General features: G+C 52.9%; 15 protein-coding genes across 15 annotated transcripts in view; 4 read left to right on the top strand and 11 right to left on the bottom strand.

Moving 5' to 3' along the window:
- The window catches only part of BJX67DRAFT_377100 (cardiolipin synthase), a gene marked incomplete at both ends in the record, with an annotated part of 1364 nt that extends 227 nt beyond the window's left edge, over nucleotides 1–1137 (bottom strand). Inside the window, 3 exons of the mRNA XM_071032025.1 lie at nucleotides 253–517; nucleotides 563–885; nucleotides 932–1137. Coding sequence (XP_070890299.1) covers nucleotides 253–517; nucleotides 563–885; nucleotides 932–1137 — 794 coding nt within the window. The remainder of the gene's footprint in view (nucleotides 1–252; nucleotides 518–562; nucleotides 886–931) is intronic.
- A 170-nt stretch (nucleotides 1138–1307) lies between these two features.
- On the bottom strand, nucleotides 1308–1661 carry BJX67DRAFT_159277 (uncharacterized protein). Its single transcript, XM_071024914.1, has 2 exons — nucleotides 1466–1661; nucleotides 1308–1383 (listed from the first exon to the last, which is right to left on the bottom strand). The coding sequence occupies exon 1, from the start codon at nucleotides 1623–1625 to the stop codon at nucleotides 1470–1472; it is 156 nt and encodes a 51-aa protein (XP_070890298.1). The 5' UTR covers nucleotides 1626–1661; the 3' UTR covers nucleotides 1308–1383; nucleotides 1466–1469.
- Nucleotides 1662–1750: 89 nt separating this feature from the next.
- BJX67DRAFT_341973 (uncharacterized protein) lies at nucleotides 1751–4160 on the top strand. The gene is made up of 2 exons (XM_071027961.1): nucleotides 1751–3269; nucleotides 3324–4160. The coding sequence occupies exons 1-2, from the start codon at nucleotides 2244–2246 to the stop codon at nucleotides 3639–3641; spliced, it is 1344 nt and encodes a 447-aa protein (XP_070890297.1). The 5' UTR covers nucleotides 1751–2243; the 3' UTR covers nucleotides 3642–4160.
- A 443-nt stretch (nucleotides 4161–4603) lies between these two features.
- Nucleotides 4604–7044, bottom strand: BJX67DRAFT_341971 (camp independent regulatory protein). Its single transcript, XM_071027960.1, has one exon. It carries the CDS (start codon nucleotides 6762–6764, stop codon nucleotides 5346–5348), a length of 1419 nt encoding a protein of 472 aa, XP_070890295.1. The 5' UTR covers nucleotides 6765–7044; the 3' UTR covers nucleotides 4604–5345.
- BJX67DRAFT_158626 (uncharacterized protein) lies at nucleotides 4740–5228 on the bottom strand. The gene has a single exon (XM_071024907.1). It carries the CDS (start codon nucleotides 5110–5112, stop codon nucleotides 4774–4776), a length of 339 nt encoding a protein of 112 aa, XP_070890296.1. The 5' UTR covers nucleotides 5113–5228; the 3' UTR covers nucleotides 4740–4773.
- A 1153-nt stretch (nucleotides 7045–8197) lies between the features above and the next one.
- BJX67DRAFT_158540 (uncharacterized protein) lies at nucleotides 8198–9057 on the bottom strand. The gene has a single exon (XM_071024904.1). It carries the CDS (start codon nucleotides 8894–8896, stop codon nucleotides 8363–8365), a length of 534 nt encoding a protein of 177 aa, XP_070890294.1. The 5' UTR covers nucleotides 8897–9057; the 3' UTR covers nucleotides 8198–8362.
- Nucleotides 9058–10024, bottom strand: BJX67DRAFT_158541 (uncharacterized protein). Its single transcript, XM_071024905.1, has one exon. The coding sequence runs from the start codon at nucleotides 9879–9881 to the stop codon at nucleotides 9219–9221; it is 663 nt and encodes a 220-aa protein (XP_070890293.1). The 5' UTR covers nucleotides 9882–10024; the 3' UTR covers nucleotides 9058–9218.
- On the bottom strand, nucleotides 9811–10584 carry BJX67DRAFT_159034 (uncharacterized protein). The gene has a single exon (XM_071024911.1). It carries the CDS (start codon nucleotides 10440–10442, stop codon nucleotides 9939–9941), a length of 504 nt encoding a protein of 167 aa, XP_070890292.1. The 5' UTR covers nucleotides 10443–10584; the 3' UTR covers nucleotides 9811–9938.
- A 3372-nt stretch (nucleotides 10585–13956) lies between these two features.
- BJX67DRAFT_158820 (tRNA modification protein MTO1) lies at nucleotides 13957–17165 on the bottom strand. Its single transcript, XM_071024909.1, has 3 exons — nucleotides 16914–17165; nucleotides 16689–16855; nucleotides 13957–16630 (listed from the first exon to the last, which is right to left on the bottom strand). The coding sequence occupies exons 2-3, from the start codon at nucleotides 16793–16795 to the stop codon at nucleotides 14662–14664; spliced, it is 2076 nt and encodes a 691-aa protein (XP_070890291.1). The 5' UTR covers nucleotides 16796–16855; nucleotides 16914–17165; the 3' UTR covers nucleotides 13957–14661.
- A 121-nt stretch (nucleotides 17166–17286) lies between these two features.
- On the top strand, nucleotides 17287–17975 carry BJX67DRAFT_377096 (acireductone dioxygenase (Ni2+-requiring); the record flags this gene model as incomplete). Its single annotated transcript, XM_071032024.1, has 3 exons — nucleotides 17287–17316; nucleotides 17388–17759; nucleotides 17829–17975. The coding sequence occupies 3 exons, from the start codon at nucleotides 17287–17289 to the stop codon at nucleotides 17973–17975; spliced, it is 549 nt and encodes a 182-aa protein (XP_070890290.1).
- A 127-nt stretch (nucleotides 17976–18102) lies between these two features.
- On the bottom strand, nucleotides 18103–19916 carry mmm1 (ERMES complex subunit MMM1). Its single transcript, XM_071027959.1, has 3 exons — nucleotides 19706–19916; nucleotides 19609–19639; nucleotides 18103–19554 (listed from the first exon to the last, which is right to left on the bottom strand). Exons 1-3 carry the CDS (start codon nucleotides 19719–19721, stop codon nucleotides 18159–18161), a joined length of 1443 nt encoding a protein of 480 aa, XP_070890289.1. The 5' UTR covers nucleotides 19722–19916; the 3' UTR covers nucleotides 18103–18158.
- BJX67DRAFT_158896 (DUF1183 domain protein) lies at nucleotides 19895–21357 on the top strand. Its single transcript, XM_071024910.1, has 2 exons — nucleotides 19895–21169; nucleotides 21265–21357. The coding sequence occupies exon 1, from the start codon at nucleotides 20081–20083 to the stop codon at nucleotides 21038–21040; it is 960 nt and encodes a 319-aa protein (XP_070890288.1). The 5' UTR covers nucleotides 19895–20080; the 3' UTR covers nucleotides 21041–21169; nucleotides 21265–21357.
- On the bottom strand, nucleotides 21174–23149 carry BJX67DRAFT_158610 (transcription factor TFIIIB subunit BDP1). The gene is made up of 2 exons (XM_071024906.1): nucleotides 23054–23149; nucleotides 21174–23001 (listed from the first exon to the last, which is right to left on the bottom strand). Exons 1-2 carry the CDS (start codon nucleotides 23079–23081, stop codon nucleotides 21308–21310), a joined length of 1722 nt encoding a protein of 573 aa, XP_070890287.1. The 5' UTR covers nucleotides 23082–23149; the 3' UTR covers nucleotides 21174–21307.
- A 748-nt stretch (nucleotides 23150–23897) lies between these two features.
- Nucleotides 23898–26177, top strand: BJX67DRAFT_159063 (E3 ubiquitin-protein ligase BRE1). Its single transcript, XM_071024912.1, has 4 exons — nucleotides 23898–23957; nucleotides 24016–24563; nucleotides 24617–25690; nucleotides 25753–26177. Exons 2-4 carry the CDS (start codon nucleotides 24069–24071, stop codon nucleotides 25924–25926), a joined length of 1743 nt encoding a protein of 580 aa, XP_070890286.1. The 5' UTR covers nucleotides 23898–23957; nucleotides 24016–24068; the 3' UTR covers nucleotides 25927–26177.
- A 251-nt stretch (nucleotides 26178–26428) lies between these two features.
- On the bottom strand, nucleotides 26429–27433 carry BJX67DRAFT_377091 (urease accessory protein UreF; the record flags this gene model as incomplete). Its single annotated transcript, XM_071032023.1, has 2 exons — nucleotides 26429–27195; nucleotides 27277–27433. The coding sequence occupies 2 exons, from the start codon at nucleotides 27431–27433 to the stop codon at nucleotides 26429–26431; spliced, it is 924 nt and encodes a 307-aa protein (XP_070890285.1).
- Nucleotides 27434–27479: the final 46 nt, after the last annotated feature.

Genomic DNA, 27479 nt, shown 5'->3' with positions numbered 1-27479 from the left:
AAAGAAAACAATAAAAAAAATAAAAAAAAAAAACATACAACAGTTGGGATTCGCATGTGGTCACCCACCATACTACTAACCAACCGGCGTGTGGCTTAAGTACGGCTGAGCGGACGGGAAGCCCTGTTTTCCACACCCTATGGTCGTATGTACCAGCTTCATCTGAAGCTCAACTCTTATCCCGCGGGGTTTCCCATCCACTCACCAAATGCAAAACGCAATTTCAAGAAAAAGAAAAAATAATGCACTTACTGGAAGGCAGTCATTGCTTCCCGCAGATTCCACGCGTCGAGGAATGCCTCTGGCGCAACAGGGAGCGCCATCGCGCTCCCGACAAGTAAAAGCTGCAGAGCTGTATTAATCTTCGAGATCCCAGTCGGCTTTACCTCGGCAGAAGGGAGCGAAAAGTCCCAGTATCGGGCCATAGTCTTCGGCGGTGGCAGCGAAATCCATCGGTAGTAGATTGCGGAGATGGCAAGGCCAACGTCCCGGCCGAGGATGATCACGGCAAGCCAGACTTGTAAAGTCAGCGTTATCCAGCATCGTCATCGGTCGAACTTACCGGGTATTGAGGCGTTAACTGCGAGGCAAGCAACACTGATTGTCATCAGCAGCTTATCGGCCATCGGGTCGATGACTGTCCCGACTACGGTCTGCAGGTTATATCGTCGTGCGATATACCCGTCAACGAGATCCGTAATGCCGGCATATGCAAACAGAGCCAGCGCTGTTGCATGGTAATCGTACACCAGAAAGTAGCCGACCAAAGGAGCTGCAACCAGCCGAGAAAAGGTGAGAATGTTAGGAACGGTGTATATATTCTCATGAGTGGGAATTGGAAGCCGCGAGAGAATGGGTGATTTCTTTCTCTCATTTCCGGGTGATCTAATACTGTCAGAATCACAGTAGTATACTTGGATACATGGCTAACACGGCAACAGACCCCTGCAATTTGCTTTCCTTGGCCGATTTCTCAGCAAACCCCCTTTTCGATAGCTTGAATCTCACCCATTGATGGGAGCTTCCAGCTGGGAGAATACTAGGTCTCTTCCGGCAGCCCGCAGCCAATGTCAATATTGAATACCGGCGTAGCCCTTGGCTTGGTTCATAGTTTTGCAGCGCCAGCCATCCTCTCATAGCGGTGCCGTGCCCGAGAGTATGGGAAGTTGTTAACCCACATTGCCTCGACGCACGGAGGGCTGTCGAGAAGAGGGGGCGTGCTGCCATGCTACCCCGTCCAAGCAAACACTAATGGTGAATCTTCGGCTCAGGCAATTGAAATCTCGACCTGGCCAGGTCTCGGAGAGGTGTTATGAGCAAACACGCCGAGTCATGTAGACCACGCGCTACTCGAATGAGTCTTGAATGGCAATGGATAAGACACTAAGAAGCAATTCAACATTCGCCGGCCAATCCGACTCAGATGCAATCCTTGTTGTTGCAGGGCAGCAAACTGAGCGCTCACGTGGTCACAGAAATCGGCGCACAGGCTGCGGCAAAGCTGACAACATCCACAATTTGGGAAGCAGAATGGGATAAGATGTATACAAAAGCGAGTAAAATATAAAGTGGCAGTGTAGGGGTCGATAAGAAGAAATGTCAGCGAAAAGAAGCAAAAAGCGCATCTATACAGAAACAAGTCCAAGACGGGAGCTCAGCATCGGCGGAGCTGGAAAGTAGTTAATCCGGCACGTGATAGCATCCCAACGCCAACACCACGGCATTGGTGGTTGCTTGTGAGGAGCAGTATCTCCACGATACTAGAAGCAAGTATCATGGATCTTACGCTTCCGTCCCTTATGGGTACTGCGCAGGTAGCTTTGGGGGCGTGGGGCCCCAGCAGCGTTGGAATTCTTCTCCGCATCCCGAGTTATATATCTTCAGCATCTGCGATACAAGCACGATAGAACTTCCCATGACAACAAGTTTGACAGTTGAAGGCTGCCACAAATTGGACATTCACACGAATGTTGCCTCCGCGTCTGCTTGTTCATACTGTCTTCCCGAGGGCCTCCAGCTGTTATTCTCATCTGACGCTGGGGCTCACCTGACATGCCCATGACCGTGACGTGCACCACAACTCTCAATCTCAAGAGTCAGAAGATAAGGATCACTTAACACAATGGACACCTGCTCTCAGACCGGATCCTTGACAATATTTCATCGTTTGCACGTTAAAGTCTCCTCCTTACTGACCATATCCATGGACCACCACACCCACATCGAGGACATCGACTATAGCCATGGTGCTAGACCACTTTACAGCTCCGATATTAACCTCCACAGAGGCGCCGCCACAGCCAGGACACATGCGTCCCGGGATATCCCCCAATAAACCGAGGGAAGCGACGCCTTTAGCAGACCCTAACGTCCCCGACCCTCGATTAAACATCAACAGACCGTGCATCTACGAGCGTCGACTCCCAGGGAATGCCTTTATCACAGCACACGTCCAGCGCCTTCAACACGGGTATTACTCCACGCCTGCTGTTTCAGATACGGACTTCGAGCACGTCGACTTCCTGGCCGTTAGCTGTGTCTTCCATTCTCCGGATACGATGAAACACCGGTTCAAAGCAGCCACCATCCGTGCCTCAGTATACACTCCTCACCAAACCAGCTCCAGCCGTGAAAGATCAAGTAGGACCTCCCGACCTAGATCCCGCAATGGGGTACCCACCCGTCCACACTTCCTCATGCACGCCCCGCACCTCCTATACGGCTCCCTCTCCCCAGAAACCCTGCAATGGAACTACAGCCTCTCCGGCTCCCTCGGCATCGCCCAGCTCCCGCTCATTGCCTCCCTAAACCCAGCCGCCGGTTTGAATGGTCGCTATCGCCGCTACGAAATGATGCGCATCCAGGGGTCCGTCCGCACACGGGGCAACGTCCCCGCCAGCCAAATCGTCTGGACCCTCGAGGAGAATACACTCCAGCGCTCGGGGCTGCCGCGCGAATTCACATTTGCCGTACTCATTGCGCAACCGGGCCCTGATCGTGGCCCTCGGACACGGACTCGCCGCGTGGTATTCGATCTCGAGATCGAGCCCGTTCTCCAGAGCTGGTTCGGCGCGTATCCGCAGTGGTGGCTGGAGTTGTGGAAGAGGTATCGAGCTGTGAAGAAGAGGCGGCGGGGTGTGGATTTCAGGACGAGCGTCGGGCAGAGGTTTGGGCCTGTTGCGTCGTCGCGGAGGGGGTTCAACTTTGCGGCGCTGGGAGGGGAGTTTGAGTCGTTTGTGGCATTGTCTGGGAGGAGGGCGACGTCCAATGTAGGTCCTACACACGTGGACCTGATGATGGGGTTTGTTAACTGACTGAGACAGACGGTACCTGCGGGAGATCCACAAGATGGCATGGACACAATGCCATTCCCACCACTCCCACAGCCAAACTCTAATCCCATGTCAATGCCAATGCCGGTGCCGGTGCCATACGCCGGGTTACAGAATCCAGGAGGGGTACAGGTTACTATACCGATAGGACCGGGGTCGGAACCGAGATCAAGGCCCCGTGAACGCCTACCCTCCCTCGGAGGTGACCTTCAATCCTCTGCACGCACGTCGAAGCCAACTGGAACTTACAGTGGGAGCAGCCGAAGAGATAGCAGTACGGGGAGAAATGAACCACGGCATAGACACTGAACCTCGTGGAATTGATCAATATAGATGGACGATTAATCGAGCGTTCAGAAACTTTTGAACTGATGAGAGATTTGCTGTGACCTGCACGAATACCCAATACCCAATAGCTCTCTCTTCCTCTCGATGTCTAGGTATGCACATTGCACACATAGATACGATGCTAACGTGGTAGTCGGGTGGATGGTAACAACCCCCTTGCATCCTCCATCCTACATACTTCGTAAAACCCGCAAGACCCTTACTCATCATCCTATTCCTCCCTCCCTTTAGTTGCATTAGTTACCAGCCACTGTCCCACTACCAATCACGACTAGAAGTAGTATCAGAAGTCCCAGTGCCCTGTAGGCAGCCATGCATTGCATAACGCATACTGCATACCGAAGACAAGGCACCCTGAGCACCAAGAAAAACCACACATACACGCACGCACACACGCATTCATGCACACAAACCATGGCAAGCGCAATGGGCGTTCCCATCCCATCCCATCCCATCCCACGCGACCAGCCACGCCATGCCCTTGTACCATACCGTACCGGCTATTCAGTGCATGCATGCATGTCGAGAATTCCTCCTACCTTTGTTTGTAGGAGGTGTAAGGCGGTCTTTCCTCTCCTCTCCTCTCCTCTCCTCTCCGCTCCGGAGTGTCTCTCTACTCTAATCTACCACCCCCCGTGCCGCTAGGTAGGTGGTCCTCAGCTCCTGATATCTCGCCTGATTTGACGATTGTGTAGATTTAGAGGGTAGGTTCTCCATGTCGTCAAGACTACAGGGTGATTTGGGTTAGGGTGGCTGGCTAAGTTAGCCTTTCAGGCATGGAAATGGAGGGCGGAGAGGAGATGGATGGGGCTGAACTGAATTCGGAGGGCATGTGCCATGTGGAACTCAATTGGGTTTGACTCGTGGGGAAAGATAACCTCAACCTCAACCTCAACCTCTGCCTCAGCCTCGACGTCAAATTTCCCAAGTTTAACTGTGTTGGTCAACTCAGCCGCTACGAACGACCCCTTGCATCACTGCCCAGTCTACCATTGTACATAGTGCCAGGTTATAGAGGAGCTTAGGAGCAACCAGATAAATTAATGCTGCAGTCTGGTACTTTTAGTCATTGACCACTCTCTTCAGCCACACATTACAACCGCAGACACCTGCAGAAATGAACCGGCCCTGCCATTGACTCATGTAAGGGCGACTTGAACAACAAATATAGTCTTCTGCGGCCACTGAACGCTTCCGTGGCGCGCTTGAGCATGTAGAAATAGCAAGTAAGGATAGGGGAATGTCGTAGTGGTAAAACACAATCAGATAACCGCCCGAAACCGTGACGTCCAAACCGACCCATTGCTCGTAAACACATCAAAGCCACACTCAAGCAAATGCCCAGAATAACCCCTGCCTCATGACGGACGCAGATTTGAAAGGACGAAAGGAAAAATGGCTGAAGCATCAATTTTGGTGTGCGTCGTCTCATCGTGGGAAAAGCAAAACAAGGCCGCCGACATCTTCTCTAAGAGCAGTGCATCATCCCAGTAATCATCTGTAGCGAACAAGCATAGTCTATGCCCAAACTGCCGCCCTTGAAATAAAAGACACAAAGAGGGGGAATAAAGCGAGTCAAAAGCACAAACCAGAGCATGATTGAGAAGGGGGAGGGCAGAGAGAAAGATCGAAATCGGCCGGCGAACTAGTGGATTATAAGAATAATTATATCTGTGGCTGCGCAGGAGCAGCCGTCGTCCATGCTGTCACCGGGTAATTGGCGTGGGTGGGAGGTGCCGTAGCATTTATATAATACTGGTGCTGATCGGTTCGTGGATAATACTGGGCAGGAACAGGGTTCGACTCCCGACGAGGTACAGTGGCATCGAAACTCAGGTTGCGGTGATCCAGGGGCGGATGCGCCGCTCCATCTAAGTGCCCCCCCAAGCTGAAGCTGCTCCGTTGCGAGTAGGTGGCAGGTGTTGACGGATCTACTGGCGAAGTGGCATCAGTTGCGACGCTTCGGGAAGAGATCGAGGATCGGTAGGCGGCTTGGCTCTGGTCGGACTGGGAGCGCGCACGGTCACTGATGGAGCTCGGGAGAGAGCCCGGGATGCTAGACGAAGACAGCGGACCGTGGCCCAGAGGATCAAAACCAGTACCATACGAGGGTTGCCCGCGGAACTGAGAATACTCGTCTTGTTTTTGAGGATGTGAAATCTGGGTTGGTGGCGTTGGCGTTGGCAGATAGGAGTGCTGGCCCGAAATCGGGCCACCCAGCGAAAATCCTGCAATAGAGGCCGACTGCGAAGGGTGCGTGGCCGGCACGTAAGCGTTCGTCTGCATGTAGAAATCCGTTTGTGGAGTTTGCATCGGATATGGTTGGGTTGGCACCATCTGTGTGCGATAAGGGAAGAGCGGATGGGAAGGGTCGTTCGGGTTTTCCATGCTCACAGTCTCCATATCATCAATCGGGGCGCGGAAATTTTGCTTCTGCGTCAATTCGGGGCGTGGTCGGATGAATTTCAGGCCTTCGACAGCTGATGGTGGCACAAGCGAGGAGTGCATTACATCCTCGACGCTATAATATGAAACCAGGTGATGGGTCACGCCGGAAACTGTCACGCTCATGGTCTTCTTTACCAAACCCGACTCTTTGAAGCCATACGAGTCCACTAGCGAGCCGACCAGCGCTCTCTCAACGTCCGATTGATGTGTCCTTTCCGCGAAGCTGCCGGTGGATGACGGAGAGTAGCTGCCGTTGGTGGTGTCCTGTCGCGGGTATGGCTCACCAGGCCTCCCTGTAGGGAGTGGTGGCCGTCGGGTCGTCTTCTTCATCGCCCGCTTCTTTTCTCCTGGAGGGAAAGGCTTCTCAAGTTCCCGGTAGACCAAGAAATTGCCCAGGATTCGGCTGGGGCTCCACGTTACGCCGTCAGTCCACCGCTTGATCCCCGATGAATTCTCCTCGTAGATGAACACACTCCCACTGCGGACCAGATGGCTCCGCTCCCGATCATGAGGTCGACGGGGCACATGGTGCAGGACGCCAGTCAAACACGCCTCGAAGAGAATCAAGGCATCACGTGTTGATGCAACGTACCCGGTGAAGGTCGGCTCCAAGACTGTCGTGGTGCCATTTACCATTGTTCCTGGATTTCGCTAGTCTTTCCCCTTTCTTTTTCGATCTGTTTTGGTTTTGGCCTGAATTAGCTGCCTAGGTTTGAACCTAGTAGTTGGAGGTTGGGAGCAGAGGCGTAATTTGACTGCACGTTAGACGTCACAAGAGATCAGATCAGAGTTTCCCGGCGTGGAGGCCAAACTGAACGCAAAGGAAAGAGAGGTTCAGAGATAGGTCTTGAAGACACGGCAGGAGCGAGTGTGGTTGCAACTGCCGGGGAGCAAACCACCAGCAGTTGGATGGATATCGTGGAAAGTCGAGTAGCTTCCTTCCCTTGCGATTTTCCGAGAGAGAAAGAGAGAACGAGAGAGAGAGATGGTGGGATGGTGGGATGGAGAGGGAGAAGCAGAGGCAAGGTAAATACTCAAAAGCTTGGAGTGGGGGAATCGAGGTACAAAAAAGTAACAAAAAGTCCAACCTCAACTCTTTGCAAAGAGGGGAGAATAAACCTCCGGGAGGATGACAGGTCGAAGGAGCGTACCAGAACAGGACGAGAGGAGAAGGGTGGATGAGCACCAGGGTTTAAACTGTAGACAGCCAGACAGCCGAACTCCCAGAGTTTCTGGCGACCAGAACTTGGGGAGTCCCGGATCGACAGGCAAGCACGGACCCAAGCTGGCAGGCTGGAAAGTGGTCCACGGGTTGGACTGGATCTTCGATTCTGGAGTGCGAGCACCAAACTTCCCAAGCGTCTGGCCCCAATTCCACCCTGGGTTCAACTGGAGCTCTGGTTCCACGGAACCTGATCGGGATCGAGCTCGACTGACGCCCCCCAGGACTGCGTGTGTCGTGCGCCAAAATCCCAAGCTCAGACTGTCAAGAAGAAGTTAAATCTCCTGCACAAACTTAAATCCAGAGGCGCGGAATTGTTTGTTGATGAAGCACTGGGCAGGAACAGTTCTTGTAGAGTTGAGGCCAAGAGAATCAGCTGTTCGATGACGAGATGTCCACGGCTGCCGCTTCCATCCGACTGGGGGAATTCTGGAAGGGAAAAGAGGAAAGAGAGAGGAAGGAAGGGAGAGACGTCGTCAATCCTAACAGGAGGGCATGATGGAAGGGATGGTCGAGGGTGACGAGATAGGGCGTTGTCTTCTTTTTTACGGTCTTGGGGGAAGAGCGAGGGAGGGAATACTTGATCAGCTCGCAGGTCTCTTCTTATAATTGCGAGAATTATTATTATTATTATTGTGACTCCAGGCTCTCTGTGATCAAGATTGGCCCTCAAATTTTGCATGTCTCGAACAAAAGGAAGGAAATAATCATGGAGGCGGAATTTCCCTTTTCCAATTTTATTTTCTGCTCTTTTCTTTTTTTTTCAAGCTGGGAAGATGATCAGAGGGAAATAATAATCAAAATATTAAGTGGAACGAGAAAATAATAAAATAGAAAATTATAATAAAATCGTCGCGAGGATGATGGCTGCAAGAGACCGGCTAGACCTGAAGCAGCGATAGTGCGGGTTGCAGCCTTCCTCAATCTCAACGTGAGTCTTGGAGATGAGGCAGGAGAGCGAGAGGGGAGAGGGGAGAGGCCCAGAGTTGGATGGATGGACGAGTGGATGCAACTAGTGGATTCCAAGGAGCAGGAGAACCGACAGCTGTGGATCGACCTCTAGGAAATGCCCGCGGATCCAGCTGGATGAGCAGCTCCTCCACGACGCTAGCACTTTTGGAGAATGATTGACAGCTTGACAAGAGTCCTGGACTTTGGACTCTTCCAGGTGTCGAGGAAGATTTCGAGGAAATAACGGAGCGAGATGAGAGCCATGAGAAATCAGAGACAAACGAGCGAAAACCACTGGACAAGAAACAGGACGCAACAGTGGTTGGCAAGGAACACAGAGCTTGACTGGGATCCAAAAGCGAACAAACCAGCGGCGGCGGATGGAAAAGCAGGTACCCCGTTCATCTGCTGGGATTTCTGTGTCGTTCCCTTCCCTCATGGATGATGTTCGAGACAGACGAGCAAAGAGAGAGCTTTTGAGACGCTCGGGGTTCGAACAATCATCGCCATTCGCAATCCACTGACGTCCAGAATTGTAGGTAGAGTATGATTGGATGCCTGCAGCAGGAAGTTCCTCCCTAGTCAAAGCGGTCATTGTTCCCAGTTCTTTCCATGGACAGGCGACAAGGTGGAGCGGGTCAACTGCCCAGCGGACTGTGGTTGGGAAGAGGGGGCTGAGCGGCGTGTGAGCTTTGCTGGTGGTGGTGGGGGGGGGACGAGGACAAGGACGAGAACGAGGAGCAGCCTGGAGGAGAGGGCAATTGAGGCGGCCAGGTGCTTCGTGAGGTTGGATGACGCCCAACGATGGGGCGCCCCAGCTTCCTTACAGGCATTTTGCAGCTCCCAGATAACTACAATCTCGCACCAAGATCTGACATGGACCGCGACAGAAAACAAATGATGTCGCGTAAAGCTTTCTATGAAGATCTCTTGCCTCCCACACAGTTGAGTTTCCCCCAGGGCCGAAAGTCTTGTTCCCCTCTTCCCCTCAAATCCCCCCTCCTTGAAATGGGTTGGCAATTGCAGTGATTTCCAGCTCCCACGCCAGACATGAGAACGAAGTCTTGGGCTTGTGGATTTTGAGGGGTTGCGTCCAGGTGGGCCTGAGCCTGCCAATCACTGAGGTGTCCCTGACGAAATTGAGGGCAAGATGATGTGCACTGGTCATCGAGTCTTCTCAGCCACGCTAGTCCTCCTAGTGCGCTTAGGGGCGGAGGACCGTGGACGCGAACAGGGAAGTCTGCGTTAGTCTGCGACGAGGACCCTGTCCCCGGTCCTCTCAGGATTGCCTCAATGAAAAGAACTGCACACATCATCCTCATCCAATGCGCTTCCTCCGCCGAAGAAAAAACGAGGCGTCCGAGGTCCTCAGGCTGGAGTGGAGTGAGCCTTTCGCTTCGCTGACTCCGCGCTTCGTTCGAGGAACACGCACAAATGATCATGATAACAGGCGTCGTCATTCCTTCATGTGTGTTGTGTCTTGTGATGGGAAATTGCCAGGTGAGCAAAGGGTTGAGATCGGGCGGAGGCTCCGTCGCATTGGCGGTGGATTCTGATTGCCGGAGCTCACTTGGCCTCATGGAGATCCAAATGATGACCGAAGGGAGGATTGGTCTCGGATCCTCCCTTCCTCCACATCAATGGCAACCTTTTTGCCAGGGCTCGTCCGAGATAATTTCGTGGCGTCCCAGTGTGGTCAACGCGGTCCAAGCCCGCGGGCTCTCTGAATCTCTCACCCCCCTCAAGGCTCCAGAGAAGTAAAGGAGTGCATCTGGACAGATCTCATGATTGGAGTGGAGCTTCTCAGATCGTCTTCGTTTGCTTCTAGAAGACCGGCCTGAGGGTGACACCGCAACTGAGCGTCCATGACGAGTCAATGCGATCTCGTTGTGGCCAGGTGCGGCCGCAGGAAGAGGACTGTGCGCACCCTCAGGACGAGCCTTCATTCTGGGCCACGGCGATCTTCTTCCTGTCCTTTCTCTTCTGGAAATCGGCCCCAGATCTTCATCGCTGGTCGTCAGCAGCCGAGAACACTTTCCAAGACAGAAGGAGAAATTGATCGTGGATTCACTCGGGAGAAATCGGCCGTTGGGTGAGAAGTCCACAACATCTGCCATGTCGATCACCTGTTCCTCCAGCATGGTCCACACGACGATGGCTGGGGAACTTGGGCTCTTGAAGACACGAAACTTGACCTGTCTTATATTTCTTACAAGGGGAGACAGACCATATCAAGGTTTTGAGTTCTACTGAAGCGGTCCCACTCCGAGAATGGCCAGGGGTCTGGAGATTAGAGTTGCCTGGACTGCCAATCCCCAGTCACTTCGTCAGGATTCAGGGCCCATTTCTGAGCTTCTCTCGGGAGCTCGCAAAACCTTCGCGGGAGATCCCCAGTAGATCTAACATCTGTTGAATAGCCTCATACGATGCTGGCATGTCCCGAAAAGCCACACAGGCATCATAGAATTCAAGACCGGGTCGTCCGAGAACCTTGTACTCAAATTACGAAACTTGAGCTTTCACGCGCCCGCGAGGACGGAAAAAGACAGCCAGCAGAGACGGATTTTTGGCAGGTCCCGGCACAGTGGGTGAACTGGAGACGATCACGGTTGGCGTGTGCTTGTCGAAACTCAATCCATTCAGAAAGAGAAGGCCTTTGTCAGGGGAAAATGGGTCTCATGATCCATCATCTGGGCGCTTATTTTGGCAGATTTCGCCTGTCTATTCAAGAAAGCTTCAGATTTCCCGAGCAAACAAAAAAGCGCCATCCGGTAGCAACCTCAGCCGCGAGAGGGCTACGGCATCTTCTCTCCCGATAAAAGAACCTGTTCAGACCGGCTTGGGATATTGCATGCAGCTGCAAGAACAGGGTTAGAGGCGTCTTCTCTTCTATCTCCAGTGCAGTGCATTAAGACTCGCAGAGCCTGCTGGTCAAGTGGACGGAGGCGCGAACCGCTGGGAAAGCGATTGCCTCTTGATTCAACTCGAACCGCCGAGACTCCGAACAGCTTGCTGACGGTCTCGGGGTCCCCAGCCGGAGAGGCAGGTTTTGAACCGAGTGGTCCGCCCGAATGACACATATCCCCACTGGCGAAGGAAGGCGTCTTCCTGGAGCCCCAGAATTGAAGGAAATCAGCTTCGATTTGGAAGATTGTGGTGATCAGTCTATATAACTTGTGATTGGAGGAAAGGGGAGGAACCACCGCTGCGTTGTGTCGAGGGAGGGGCAACGGCTGGGCAAAAAGTAAACATCTCTCAGCACAACCTCGTTGCAATTGGCCGACAAGCTGAACAGTTCGTGCACAAACCCGGTGACGACGCCAATCAGAAGGAGCACAAGGTGATCACTTGGCCTGTCCGAGAAACATTGGTGACGCCACAGACGGTGAACCATCCACTTGGGCCAGAATGAGAGCCAGACAAGCGCATTTCCCTTGCACTCGGAGGAAATCATTTTCCTTCAGGCTCTTTTCTGACTGGACAGACGGTGTCTCGCTGTGCCAGCTGTCCAATTGGGGGCGCTTTTGGAAAGCATTGGCAGACGCTGCGCGAGGTGTGATTGGGGAGGACCAGGACAGCAGCTCCACCAACAGTCGATGTGGATGATCCCAACACTCGCGTCGGTCGCCTTCAGAGGCCAGCGGTCTTATCTTTTGCCTGAGGAAGGCCAGCTTGAAGAGTCCAAGGACAGGGAAGCCGAGAAAAGTGGCGCGGGCTCCGATATCTGTCTCAACTCTATCGCAGGAAATGCAGCATGCTGACAACGTCGAGCTCAGTGTGGAGGGTGATTCTGTCACACCAGAAGATGGGAGCAAAAGGGCCAGAACATATTGAAGGGTAACTCACACAGTACCGTTCAATAATTAATTGTTGCTGGTTGAGCGGACACAAGTTCGTCCAAGTTGCCCTTGAAAGTCGGCAAGTCGGTGGTTGTCATTTTGAGGGATGCAAGATGGCGACGACCAGAAGTCGGGGAGGGGGAGGGAGGTGAAACTGGCACAACCATCCACCAAGTCTTGAACTCGAACTTGAAGCCGATGCAGGGCACAGGGCTCTTGCATCTCCGCCATGCAGGCAGCTGGTTTGAGTAAAGGAACTCAAAGAAGGCACAGCAACCCAAGACGCAGACTCGCACGGAAGGATTGCAGGACTCATGGGTGTTCATTCTTGAAACTGTTGAAGCAACTGCAGGCCGAGATCCAGATTTCTGGTGATTGGACGGTTGACAAATGCTCGCGATTAATTCCGCATCGGCAAGTTTTCATTGGGCCCGTGGCAGGCTTGGGATTGTGGTGACTTGGCGAGGCCAGTCTCGAGGGTCGTGATAGGTTTCCAAGAATGCAACTCTGCATACGCTAGCTGTTAGTTTCGCTGTCGTCCTCCAGCCTGGCGCCACATCCTCGTGTCATCCTGCGATCTGGTTGGCTTGAGAACTCCTCTCCAGCGCCCGAGCACAGCAGTTGGGTGTGGTGTCCGTTGAGTGCCCCAGAATCAAGAGTGAACTTCTTGAGAGGGGGAGGAGAGAGCAAGTGATCTGCACGGAGTGGTGGAGGAGGTCTGGAGAGTGTTTCGCAGCCATCTCCATTTCTGGAGATTGGTCGGGCTGCCAGGCGTGGAATCAATCATGGATCATGGCTCCACTGCGCTGCAAATGAGTCCTGGAGAGCGTCCTGGAGAGCGTCCAGGCCAGGCCAGGGGGGCAGGGGCTAAGCATTGTGCGGGGGACAAAAGTCCGTCGACTTGGCTCATCTCTGGCCCAACCAGTGCTGGGCAGTGGGCACAGACACGACAATCGCCCTGTCTTCTGGACCAGAGCAGGCACGATGCATCCACGATGGTTTCCTCGCCGTTGGAGATGAGAACTCCTCCAGCAAGGCAACCAACCTGCAGCTTCAGCTTCACCCCACACCCAGACTGTCAGACCCAAGAGATCGTCTGCCGGAACCGCTGACTTTTGCTTGACATGACACTTTCCTTTCTTCCCCCCCTCCCTCTCCACTGCCCAGACGACGACACAAGGCCCTTCCTCCCTCAGGTGAGCCCAGGCTCCTGCACCCGCTGTAACACCGTTTAGGCTTGTAAACAGCTTTCATGTGAATTGTGATAATCCTGCAGGCACCGGCCCCAGAGTCGTTGCCACCAGACAGGTCCGCGGACAATGCTTCGTCGTCCCCAACGGCAGACGATGCGATTTGACTCCTGCTGTCGATCCAGACGGCAAGATCTCTTGCAAAAGTCAATTAGATTAACCTCAATAATCTCTCCTCGATATTCGTCGACGAGTCCCAATAATCAGGATCCTCCGCGCCTTAGCCCACCATGTGGTCGATTATTGACCGCGCAAGCTGAAAAAAAATAGAATAATCTCACTCATCCAATCACTGTCAGCCGAGCTCAAACAGGATCTTGCCATGATGACTGAGCAGGGGTGGGCTGAACAAACTCGACCCAGCGAGGGGAGTCATGCAGTGTTGATCGCAGCAATCACTCCGCTAACCCCCATTCGTGCCATTGGAGAGCACATCCCAATCTTCTGACCCCAAGCCAAGCCTCACAATCTTCTCTCCCGTTATTCATCCACTTCTCGTAACGACCCAGCATGGTGGTTTTTCAGAGTCCAGCCTTTCCGAGGGCCCCCGCGTCTCTTCTTTCTCTCCTTCGTGTCCAAACCTGACAAGGTTCGAGTTTTCTGGAGAGCAGTAACACAAGCGGACAATAATAATCCCTTGCATGAGCGTCGAGACTATTTCCATCGCTGAGCTGTTGAACGTCTTGACTCTCGTTCCTGTCGCCGCATGAAGACCTGAGAGTTCAATACCCCTCGTTCCGCAGGGCTACCAGTTCGCTCAATACTTCGAGTATGGGGTTGAACGAACGAACCCATCATGGCATCGGAAATGACATCGACAGGAGGGATATCCCGTTCCAAGACCGTGGATAGCCGACACTGAGCTTGGGGAACGAGGCCTGAGCTGAGGAGTTCTTTGGTGTGTGATCGATCACCTACCAGGAAGAGTTCGGGTCCCGTGGTGTCTGGATTTATGGAGGAGGGTGGAAAGTGATACTTCTTTCCACCTGAGACTCTAAGCGAATAATCTTAATCTTATGCTTGGGAGTCGCCCAACTTCGGAAAATGAGACGTTGTCTATTGTCATATACAGTGCGCTTCTAGTTAATGTACAGGCTGAATCATAGAATGTGAGGCGTCGACAATCGAGAAAAATGAAGCAAGATACCTTGAGACTCCGCCCAACCGTGAACGCCCCTTCGCTGAATGCAAGATACGAGTGATGCTCAATACAATACATATGGTACAAGAATCCCCCTCACGGTTAGAGGCTTTAGTATGCCATACCGGTGCTAAGCCGACATATCATCAGGCGTCTTCTCGAGGTCAGACGTCTCCGCGACAGCCTCCTTCATCAGTGCGCCATTCTTCCGGACGTGTAATAGGACCTGCAGAGCACCACCCGGAGTTACGCCCTCGATGCGTCGTGCCATACCAATGCTCACGGGCCGCACTCGTTCCAAAGCCTGTCGTTCTTCGATACAGATCCCGTGAATGGCGCTGTAGTCTAGGTCGGGCGGTAGGAGGAAATTTTCCTCCTGTTGGAATTTGCGCGTGGATGCCTGTTGTCGCATCAGGTAGGGCGCATAGCGACCTTCAATGGCAACACGGGCGCGGACCTCGGGCGCGAAGGAGGATGGTGTAAATACTGTGCCGGACGGGGATTCGATATGCGGGATCAAGGTGTCAATCTCAACTTGGTCGACGCACAGAAGGTCAAGAGCGGAACGGTACGACGTATCCACGCGGTTTTTGAAGCCCTTGCGGGTCCAGCTGCTTGCCGAGTGCTTGGTGTTGGAAAGGAGGGATTGTAGCTCCTTAATCTGGGCTTCCGTGTCGCTGAAGAGACGCCACCGCTTGTCTGTCACGATTCCAGCCTCGCGTGCGAGGCGTGTCAGACGCAGGTCCGCGTTGTCTGCTCGTGTTGAAAGGCGGAACTCGCTGCGTGTAGTGAACATGCGGTATGGCTCGGACACGCCTTTGGTGATGAGGTCGTCAATCATGATTCCAATAAAGCCGTCGGAGCGCGATAGGGTAAGGGGTTTCCGTCCCTGGGAGGATAAACCGGCATTGGTACCGGCAATAATGCCTTGTCCGGCTGCTTCTTCATAGCCTGTAGTGCCATTGATCTGCCCCGCGAGGTAAAGGCCGCTGATCAGTTTCGTCTCGAGCGTTGGCCGTAGATTACGAGGATCGATATAATCGTACTCCACACCATAGCCTGGCTGAAGCATATGCACCTTCTCAAGGCCTCGAATAGTCCTTAGCAACTCAAACTGGGCATCCTCGGGTATGGTCATCGAAATCCCATTTGGGTAAATAACCTCATTTGGGGCGAATCCCTCAGGTTCGAGCCAAATCAAGTGTTCCGTCCTCTCCCCAAAGCGGATGACTTTGGACTCCAAGGAAGGGCAGTACCTTGGACCTTTCACGGTCTCACGGATATGAACAGACTTATCCAGGTTGGCGCGGACGATGTCGTGGCTTGCATTGTTGGTGCCCGTTATCCAGCACGTAAGCTGGGCGTCTTCGTCTACTTGGACCCTGTCATCAAGGTAGGAGAATGGGAGCGGAGGAATTTCGCCGGTCTGTATTTCCAGTGCCTTAAAATCGATCGTCTTCTTATCCAGTCGAGGGGGGGTTCCGGTTTTCAATCGGCCAAGCTGAAACCCCGCGTCGTGGAGCGATTTGCTTAGTCCAAACGTAGCAGCTTCCCCCATCCGCCCAGACGGGAAGACTTTGAGCCCAATATGGATTTCTCCTCCCAGAAATGTACCCGTCGTTATCACGACCCGACTCGTCGGTATCACTTCGCCTGTCTCCAGTCGAACACCAGCAATCTTGCCAGCGGGCGCCGCAGGTCCCGTTCCCACATCGTCTTTCGAAATCACAATGTCGGCCACCTTACCCTCCAAGATGCTCAGCCCTTCTGTTCCCAGCAACTCCTCTCGCATGTACTTCTTATATAAATCGCGGTCGATTTGGGCGCGGGGACCCCAGACAGCCGGACCCTTGGATCGATTGAGAACTCGAAACATTATACCCGCCTTGTCGATGATACGTCCCGCCAACCCTTCCATAGCATCTACCTCCCGAATCATGGTGCCCTTCCCGATTCCCCCGAAGCTCGGATTACACGAGCAGACACCGATGTTCGAAAGTGATGGTGTGATTAATGCGGTCCGAGCTCCTGAGCGAGCAGCAGCAGCGCAGGCTTCTGATCCAGCATGGCCGCCCCCAATTACGACGACATCATACAGCCTAGCAACGAACTCCGTCAGCAAACACATTGACCAGCTGCTAATGAATATTTTCATACTGTGGAGACTCTGACACCGTGGCGAGACCGCGAGAACAACGGGTCCTTCGGGGCCGAACGACATTACTCCGGTTGAGTAGCGCCTTTGGCCGTACCCTAAGAAACATGATGGACACGTCGGAGATCGGTGATGGCAGCTCTGTCGGGACGGAATGACAAAAATTTGGCTGGCTCATCTTATCACGTGAATTTATGCCAAGGCGGCGAGCTTTATTTGGACCAAACCTTATGTGTCTTCCCATTCCTCAAGACTTTGTCAGTGTGACACAACTTTCACGTCCATATTCACTGCTCGCATCCGCATATTCAATAGATATACGGTGGAAGTCCTGCTCGGAGGTCCGAGTTGAGCAAAGCACGCCACCCAATCTTGTCTTTTTTTGACAATCGTTGTCACTGAGCGGCCACTCATCCAACAGGATTTCGTCAGGAACTGCGCCATTATCAGCCAATTGCGGGGCAGCTTTTTCCCACCTTGCGATCCCGACAGTGGCTTTTAAGGCTGATGCCATCCCCAACTTCCTCTCACGACAAGTACCTCTCACTTGATTGCTTTTCCTCTTCATCCTTGCTCGCGGATACTCCTAAGTTAGTTAGAATGAAGGCTTATTTCTACGATAACAAGGAGGTAGGTCCTTAGATACTGCCCGGCCAATGCCCCTCCTCGCAATAAGCTTTACTTATATCCATATACTATAGGGCGACCAGCGGGAAGCGCACGACTCCGGACGTCCAGCCTCCGAGGACTACCTCGCGTCTCTCGGCGTCATCTACCACTACTTCCCCGACCTAGCAGACGTGGACTCCCTCGCGAAAGAGCGCGGCTACAAGAACCGAGATGAGATCGTTGTCTCTCCCGCGACCATGGGCGAGGCGTACGAGTCCAAGGTGAAGATGTTCTTCGCGGAGCATCTCCATGAGGACGAGGAAATCCGCTACATCCGTGACGGAGAGGGATACTTTGATGTCCGGGGATTGGGGGACGAGTGGGTTCGCATCAAGCTGGTCAAGGACGATTTGATTATCTTGCCCGCGGGCATCTACCACCGGTTTACGACTGATGAAAATAACGTAAGTCCCTTCCATCTTCCTTGTTCATTTTGCTTTGGGGAAGCGCGATACTGACTTGCTGTCGTACAGTATGTTAAGGCCATGCGCTTGTTCCAAGAGGAGCCTAAGTGGACGCCTTTGAACCGTGCGCCGGAGCTTGATGGGAACCCGCAACGCAAGTTGTACCTCGAGGCTCACCCTGAGGCTCGCCCTGCTCTTGCGGCTACGGTGAATTAGACTGGAAACTGAACGGATGTTGGACCCATCTGGTTTCCTCAGAAATTCAGATCTGCAGTCTTGCTTGATGATATCGTACATAATGACAGGGTAACGAATATGAATCTATTGCATTAACAAAACCAACCCTCTGTAACATGGCTTTCCCCCAAATGTTATATAATACATGTAGAGTTCGTAAAGTCAGTTAGGACCTGAACCTTCTGGCATCGACCCAGGCATATGAAACTCGTCGCCCATGCTCCGTTCTCGAGTCAAACTAGGACTACGAGCACCGCCAGTTTCCACCTGATAACTGCTTGTTCTGGAAATAGCATCGAAGGGCAAAGGTGGCCGTGGGCCCAATCCTCGAAATCGAAGTGCTTCCGGCTCGCGATCACCGTCGTCGCCACGAAGAGGGCCACCCATATCGACTGATCTTGCCGACCGAGAAGCGGCATTAGAGCCAGTCTCGGATTCGTCGCCGGTTCGCACACCAGTCCTTCCCATGCGCGGCCATAGATCCGGTAATCCTACCACTTGCACTCGTGGTTCCACAACTCGCTCCTCAAACCATGCGTGCACACGCGCTTCTACCAGCTGCGCAACTTTCGGCACGTCCTGGAGTCTGCTGCGGGAGCCGATCAGCGACCGCACGGACAAGTCGAGTCGGTAGTCTGGTAAGAAAGAAAATGCAACATTGCTCTTCGAAGAGCCGGATTTCGGGGGTACACCGTCGCCTTCTGCACCAATATGCTCCGTTGCGACGGTGTTACTCTCTTGTGCTTCTGCTGCAGGGGGTGATGGCGCAGGGGACGGAGTATGGAGCGGTGGTGTGGATGCGGGGACAAGTGAAATGCATAGTGTCCCCGAGAAACGAACAACAGATATTGAAAGGGCAACAGGTAGAATAGCGGAGCATGGCTTAGGGTAGTTTAGTACTAGTGACGTCTCAACTGCGATTGAGAGGTTATCGTCGCTCAAGTCGACATCCATCAAGGCCTGAAGCCTTCCACCATCGGACATAGGATCGTCGACGGCAATTATACGACAATTGCTGAAAATTGGAAACTCTTCGCCAAGTGATATATCAGTGACCGCAATTTTGTCGATAAAGGACGGTTTCTTCTCAGGGTTATTCAGAGCCGCCGTCAGTGAATGGAGGATGGAGGATGCTGGGGAGTCCTTCAAGAGGTATGCAGTTTGCCTATATTGTGCAATCGTCTGCGCAATCAAGACATTAAACCAATCCAAAGACTCAGGTTGATGTGAAGAATGGTGGATCCGGGGCCTGCCATGCTTGGATGCCGAGCTGGAGCTGGGAGGGATGGCGCTGTAGTATGTTTTGCGTAGTATGGACCTTGTATTGGTTGCGGACGAGGGTACGGGGCGGAGGACGTTCGACGTAGAGGGTCTCTTTCTTAATGACCTTGGGGGCCCATCTTGCGAGAATATCGAATTGGAGCGTCGGTGGGTGGAAGCTCGAAGACCTCGGGACGGCGGGGGTGGTGCTTCGCCAAAAATAAAGAATTTGATGAAGGCACCGATCAGCAGCACCACAGAGAGCTGCCCCAACAAGAATCCTTGGGTAAACGATAGACTGTATCCCGAATTAGCGGACGACTGGGGAAGAAGAAGGTAGGGGTGCACGAACGACGACTGTGCCGGTACAGCTGTGGGTTCGCCTAGAGTGTTCGCCATGGTCAGCGGGGACAGGCACAGAGGGCGAGGAAAGGGTGTATGAATCGTACTCTGCTGAAAAGCCATTGTCAGCCGCTACAGACCTCACCATCTATCCATAGTTCCTGCGCAACGGCTGAATGGATCCAAACAGGACCGAGGGGATCTCGAAGTAGGGCGAGAAGTTGAGTTGGTTGGCAACGAGGCTTGGCTGGAGGTTATCGGTTGGTGACGATCATCGATTGATGCCCAGCTGGAAGCTTTCACAATTCACACCCCCGAAGTCTTTTGAAGCTCTTCAGTAAACCACTTCGCCGCAGCTATTATTAGAATGGTTATGGCCTGGTACCTCTCTGGCCTATAATATCTGGCAACAACCTTATTTCATACAACCTTTCATATTTGCCCTCTTCCGGGCTTCCTGACACTTCGACAAAACCACAGCCATGCGACCAGCAGCACTCTTGCAGCTATTGCTCCCCCTCCTCACCCTTCCGTCTCCGTCTCGCTCCGCAAGCTGGTCACAGCAAAAGCCACCGGGCAAGAACGCAATCCTTCTCTCCCAGGTCCACTCCCTAACGCTGCATGGCGGCCAGCTCACCAGCTCTCGACGCGTGTCACCTATCCCCCAACTGAAATGCGTCGGACCTTCGAAGCGCATCTGCAACATGTACGAGATTGATTCCATGCGATGTACAAACGAAGGCTACGGGTATGACGAAGAGGACGTCCAGTGGACCTGCACCGCGTCGCTCCCCGGCGAGTTCAAGCTCGGCTCAACAGATGTGGTGTGCGAGGGTTATCGCAACGCGGACGACCCCTGGGTCCTGAAGGGGAGCTGTGGAGTGGAATACCGATTGCTCCTGACCGATCTGGGAGAGCGAAAATTCGGACGTGGGTCCTTTGACGAAGATAGCTGGTGGCGGATTCCAAAACCAGGAAGGCTCTACAATTATGCTGGTCGAAGTGTCATTAACCTACTGGGCAACCTGATCTTCTGGGGGATATTCGCCGGCGTCTTTCTACTCATTGTGTGGTCGATGCTGAGAGATTGGTTTGGGCCGCGAAGGCCGCCCCAACAACCCGGTCGTCGCTGGGGCTGGGGCTGGGGCGGTGGTGATGGTGGTGACGGCGGACCGTACCCTGGTGGCCCTCCGCCACCATACAGTAGCCATTCCTACAGCTCGGGAATGTCCGGCCAAGGATGGAGACCGGGTTTCTGGACCGGGGCTTTGGCCGGTAGTTCAGTCGGTTATGGACTGGGAAGGAGGAGTGACCGCTACGATTATCCATATGTGAGAGGACGTAGACGAGATTATGGGTCCGGGGAAGGGAGCTCTTCGTCCTCATCGCGATTTTCAACTCCGTCGACGAGCACAGGCTTTGGCTCAACAAGTCGAAGGTGATCTGGATACTGAAGCTCGCGATCACGACCTCGGTACTTTGCGATTGGAGCGTCTGATGAAGAATTGAATTCACCACTTGATATAAGATCTATCCTCGATTGTCTAGCTCTGCGCTCACCGAAGGGAATCGTACGTTAAATCTCGCTAATCCAGGGCTCCTGTCGCCGCGATATTCATATAGTTCTGGGTCGAAAAACGCCGTGCAATACTTAACACTCGCAAAGATATATAGCCGTCCTGAGAATCCAATTCGCCGCCCATATCTATTCAATCATCTAAGGAACCCACAATCTCCTCGGTTCCGCCCCCCAGATCCCGTTCCAGCTGCTTCTTATTGTTGCGTTTGCCTTTGGTGGGAATCTTATCAACGCTGGGAGAATCGCTGGGCCCCAGCCCGTCCGGATTGCGAAGGAGATCCTCTTGGGTCCTTTTATCCCTTTCGTGCTGTTCTTCGATTCGCCTTTTCTCCTCATCCAACTCCTGCTCGATCACTCGGGGATCGTCGTAGACTGTCTGGGTCATCTCCGAATAGGTATTGATGTCGATAGTCTCTCGGGGGCCCATCAGTGTCTCCTTGATTCTTTGCGGATCACGGCGCTCTTCGTTGTTGAACTTCAGTTTGATCTGGCGCCGCGATCGGCCGGGAAACAGTTTGCTGATGACCATGAAGTCGGTTCCAAATATACGTAGGCCACGATAAAACAACTCTGTCATATCCTCATCCCAAGATTCGGTTTTGGAACGCTTCCCATAGGTAGCTTGATTGATCTTCCTGGTAAGCGAGTTCTCAATAACATCCTCTAGATCTCCTCCATTCCTCTCTGCATCTGCGTGACGATCAACTTGTAAGGAAGCAGTGTCAAGCACAATCTCTCCGTTCACAATTCGCATAACCGGTCCAGCCTGCGATTTCTTATTCAATTTACCTTTGTCGAGGTCGGTGGGTGGGGAAGCTTCGTTTGGGGTTTGCTTGACTGGGGTTCGTTCAGGGCGTGCTTCTTGTTGCGCTTTCCTCCGCTCGGCTTCAGCAAATTCGTGGGCGCGGAGTTCTGTTTCTCGTTTAGATCTTTTCCCGGTGCGCATATCTTTGCACAGGTCTGACATCTTAACGACAGCAGGCGCAATTTCAATCAGCTCCGCCCCCTCAGGAGTGGGCTCGCGCTTCCGGGTCCGCCGCTTCCTTTCCTTTTTCGGAACTTGTCCGGTATCGTTGCTGTTGCTTGCAGACCTGCTCAGCCTCCGACCGTCTGGTCTGGCAGTGCTGCCACCTGGGCGCGTTGCGCTTTGAGATTCAGGTTCAGCAAGGCTTGGCCTGCGCTCATCAAGAGCCGACGGTTGTGTGGCCGACATCGTCGCAAATTGAGAAGCTTCCTCCGCTGGCTGAGCTAGCGGCGCTGTTGATGCGGCTTCGACTGTTGTCCTTGGGCGCTTTGAAGGTCGGATTTCTGGTGTGATCTCGTTATGGGCTGCAACAGCGCGAGTCGCAGGTTCTACTTGATTTTGCACGGCGTCTGAATTTGCCTCGCCCGCCTCTCTAAGTTCGCTTTGCCAATCCGGCGCCCACGCTATGGCCTCAACGGGCGTTGTGGTGCTTTGTTGAGGAGAGGAGTGTGAGGGCGTTGGAACATCCTTCGTAGGTCGGGGAATGGGCACAGAGAAAGATGCCTTTCGCTTTGGCCGGGGAATGGGAATAGCAGTTGCAAGCTTATCCTTCGGCGCATGTTCAACTGTGGGGACCGCAAGTGATGATTCAGGAACCGTCGGCTCAGACGGGGCGGGCGACTCGAGGTTTGAAGTAGTAGTGACAGGGGGTTCGGGTGTTGCTGTTTCGCTTTCAGTCGCAGGTAGATGGGAAGACGCCGTCTGAGAAACAACGCTAGGTCGCCTTGAATGCGCTCGAGGAGGGGCCGGAGCGGCGCGTCGGACGGGCGCCTTTGGAGCAAACTTCTTGCCCGACTTATCTGGGGAAATTAGCGATATTCCGACAGCTAGAAAAGCAAACGTGAAACGTACTGATCACGGAGCTCGAGAACGACTTCATATTTCAGCGGAGAATCATCACTAGGGCCGATCGCCGCCGCCGTTGTCATCGTTTGACTTACCTGCAGAAGAACTCTAGGCGAACTTCTGGGGAAAAGTGGGCTGGGTCACGTGGGAGGCACTTGGCGCGAGAACTCTCAAGCCGAAAATCCTCCTGGCGTCCCAAGTCTGCTTATCTCAACCACTTCTTCCCCCCATCCTCCCTCCCTTCCCCCCTCGTCGAATCTTTTAACTGTCGGTTCCTGTTGCAGTCTCTGCTACCGGCCAGTCGCAGCTCAGTGGTTACGGCCTCACCTCCACATATGCGTCTACAGTAGCCACTGATGCCGACCGCCGAAGCATCCCCCGTCGTGCCTCCCGAGTCCGGTTTTGCCAAAATGGAAGATCGGAAAAGAGCTGCCACATACGATAACAATGACTCGGCTCCCCCCTTGAAGAAACAGGCCACTTCGGTCAATGGTGGAAGCAAACCACATCCGGACGCTGATATGCCCTGGAAAGATGATCTCGAGGTAAGTCACTTGCCCATAATTGTGGGGGAAGGCTCGCAGGGGTCGTAAGAAGATTGATCGTATCTGTACTGGCCAGTCCACTGACTAAAGTATTTTCTACCATCCAACAGCGATTCCAGAAAGACGCCATTTGGCGTCAAATGCAGGAATACAAACGGGATAAGGTATCCCTGGAAGCGAAATTAAAGGAAACGTTGAAGGCCACCGCCTACCATAATGACCACCTTCGTATCATCGATGCGTGGTATAGCCAAGTGAGTAGACTCACCACCAGCGGTTTCATTTCAAATTCAATGACTAACGCCTCTCGTAGTTGATTGACGAAATTAAGGTCCTCCTTGGGTCCTACGACGAGGGTAGTAAGGGTAGGTCAATGTCGCACCGGATAACCTGGGAACCTCCGGAGATACTAATGATTTTTAGAAGCAACCTCGTTTCGAAGCTCTCTACTGTTTAATGATATTGAGGCATTTGAAATGCATCTGAAGTCCCGCTCTGATGATATCCGTGACATTATCTCCCGCATCGTCGCCAAGTCCCCGGAAACCCCTCCGGAGGTTGCGGATTTGCAGTCTCAGCTTGCCCGGAAATTGGCCGAAGAGAAAACCACTATTACTGAGCTCAATAAAGCACTCGCTGAGAAACAGCAATTGGAAGAGAGCCTCGAAGAAGCCTCTTTGAGGTATATGGTTGCTGAAAAGAAGCTTGACCGCGCACGGAGCGTGACGGTTGCGAAATTAGAAAAACAGTACATTTTTGGAGCTCAACGACCAGGTGGTGACAGTGCGTCTGGAAATCGTGAGGAGCCGCCAGCCACCAACGGCACAACCCCTACAGGCGAACGAACCCCTGATTTGGACGAGCCGTCCAGCAAACTGACGGCAGTGTCAGAGAAGCAAAAGGAGCAACTACAGAAGCTAGAAGCAGAAAATGCCAAATTACTCGCTCAGATCACAGAGCTAAGTATTAAGGTTGACCCCCTTTGCCCGCAAGTTTCTGTAACGTACTAACTCCCCTTCTCCAGCAATCGAAACTTACCGACGACGATTATGCGCATACAGATCTTTTCAAGCAGTTGAGATCTCAGTACGACGATGTTGTTAAACGGATAAATCACTTGGAAGCAATAAATGTTCAACTGCGCGAGGAGGCCGCCAAATATCGATCGGAACGGACGGCGTATCGGAACCAAGTCGACGATGAAACGCAGGCTGCACTCGCTGAAAAGGAAGCCCAACTTGTGAAAGCCGAGACCGATTTGGCGCGGATACGCAACGCGCGGGATGAACTTTTGGCGGATCAGCAGATGCGAAAAGCAGCGCAAGAGCAAGAGAAGGTCGCAACGCTCAAAGTACAGGAGCTCGCAGACGCTGGACAGGCCCGAATTGCTGCCTTGGAATCGGAAGTAGAGCGGCTCCGGATAGACCTCGGGCGAGAAAAGGCAGAGCAAGCGACCCATGAAGAGATTTCGATCGAAGAACTACGTACCAAGTACGGCAACCTGGAGCGCCAATATTCGATGCTCAATTCGGAACTAGCGTCTATGCAAACTGCGTGCAGGAAATATTCTTCGTTAGCATCCCAGAAGGTTGCTGAATTCAGCGCTATGGAAGAGAAGGTGGCACGCCTAACTGCAGAGAAGTCCAAGGCGGATCAAAAGTATTTTGGCGCAATGAAAAGCAAGGAGGCGCGAGACATGGAAGTCCGAACACTGCGAATGCAGAATGCTAAGAGCTCTGACATTGTTTCCCAACTGAAGGAATCGGAAGCGGCGACTCGATCACTGCTTGCAAATATGGAAAAGCAGGCCAGCGAGACGAAGGAAGCCTTGAACACTATGATCAACAAATACCATGCCTCGCAGCAACATATCACGGAGAATAACATTGTGATGGATGGCTTGCGAGCCCAAATAACAGAGCTCAAAGCACTTTCTGCTTCCAAAGATTCGACTTTGGCAACTATTTCCAGTGCCTGCCGCCGAGCCGAGACCGAGGTTGAGGGTCTCAAAGCATCGCTCGCCGATACAAAAAAGGGCCTAGAGAATTGGAAGAACAAGAGTCTCGGGAACTCCTCCTCTGAGTATGAGATGTTGAGAGTAAGCGCTATCGACCCGACTGATGGACTCTGAGCCACGTGTGTTTGCTAACTAGTGTACAGACTCTCGCTCTTTGCACGGTGTGTCGCAGGAATTTCAAGAACACAGCGATCAAGACCTGCGGTCATGTATTCTGCAAGGACTGCGTAGAAGAGCGGCTCACGTCTCGATCGCGCAAATGCCCGAATTGCAATCGGTCCTTTGGCAATAACGACTACATGCATATCACGCTGTGACCTCGCCTCATACTAATCTTGGTTTATTTTTCATACATTTACCTTCTTGTATCATAGTTTCCTTCCCTGTTCTCCCATTCTCCCACTTCTCTCTGATACTCGATTTTATTACCCCTTTTCCCATCCGTCTTGTCTCTTTCCTATCTTGATTCCTCGGTTATGGAAAAGGCTCATGGTGTGGTGTTTGTCTATGGTTTAGCAGGATGGGTACTATGGGGGACGGCGTTTCATTCCTCCTATTTGATATCGGATTCCCTGGTCTTTGGGCTGCTTCTTCCGAATTATGTTTTCTTTTCACTTCTCTCGTCTTCTCACTTATTTAACCCTCTTGGATACCTCTCATGTCAGGGTATCTCAAAACCACACAATGGTTGTGTTGTGTCGGTTGTAGGAATAGCAAAGAGCTCATGTATGAAGTTAGGGCGATGATATCGCAAGAATCATGAGAGCATGTCTTCACGACACAAGTAGTTTCTGCAGCTTCATCATTTCATTGAGTTAGTCATGAATTGAATATCCTGCTATAGAGCAGCTCATGCCGCCCAACCCAGAGATCTAACGAGGGCACTACTTGTCCGGCATCTTCCACCGCAGTCTGCCATCCCAAGTCTATTCGTTCAGCAAGTATGTCCTGCAAATCCCGGCTAGCTAGAATACTCTGCGCCTGGTATGGCCCCATTACGGAAGCCCGAACAGCCGCACTGAGAACTGCTTTGGCATGGTTTAGCATGAACACATAGGCCGTTTGACGGGCGTCCATCCCCATAGCTAAGCATACAACACCCCACAAGGGCGCAAAGTGGCCCTTAGGCCCAAGTTCATCATCCGTGGAGGATTTCAGCGCGTCTGAAAATGCCTCGATCGCACTCGCGCCTTTCCAGGCCCCAACGTCCCGCGATAAGTGAGGGCTACTCGCCGCATAAGCGCCTCTAAATGCCCGTTCCCACACACCTAACAACGCTCGACCTTGGGCAACGCTCGCACGCTGAGCGACGGGACAGGGCGTCGAGGCATCTAGGTCGTTATCGAATGTCTCGAGGTTGGTTGGATTGCGATATGCGGCTAGGACGTATGGTAGGGAAAGGCTGCCCATTGACGCTAGGGATAACCGTAGGAAGCGGTGTAAGGATGCGACGGGCGTTATTGAGCGTGGAAGGGGCTTGTTGTGAGCGATATAGGACTCTAATCCGCTGGAGTAGGCGAATGAGCCTAACGGGAGGGCCGAGTCTGATAAGAGGAGGAGAGCATGGCTGGGTGCTAAGACAGAGTCTAGTGGCAAACCAAACAGGTCAGTATATGCTGGTCAATATAGTCGCATGTCAGATTGGAAAGTGAGAAAGGACGGCTTACCAGCAGAGAGTGCGAGGTCTTCCCATCGCGGGGATGCGGCTTCGGGGGCTTGCTGGGGCGCAGAGACCAATGTTAGACGAGACTTTGCATTCTGAAGGCGAGCCTCGAGATCCAAAATCTCGTTCTGTAGATCCTGGACGTTGGGTTCGACGGTCATTGGCGGATGCTTTCCGGAGAAGACATTGTGAAGAGCAGAGAACGGC

This window comes from Aspergillus lucknowensis, assembly GCF_044049455.1.
Source record: "Aspergillus lucknowensis strain CBS 449.75 chromosome Unknown BJX67scaffold_3, whole genome shotgun sequence".
Lineage (NCBI taxonomy): Eukaryota > Fungi > Ascomycota > Eurotiomycetes > Eurotiales > Aspergillaceae > Aspergillus > Aspergillus lucknowensis.
Note: the sequence above shows the minus strand (reverse complement) of the source record. Positions and strands in the feature narration are given on the sequence as shown.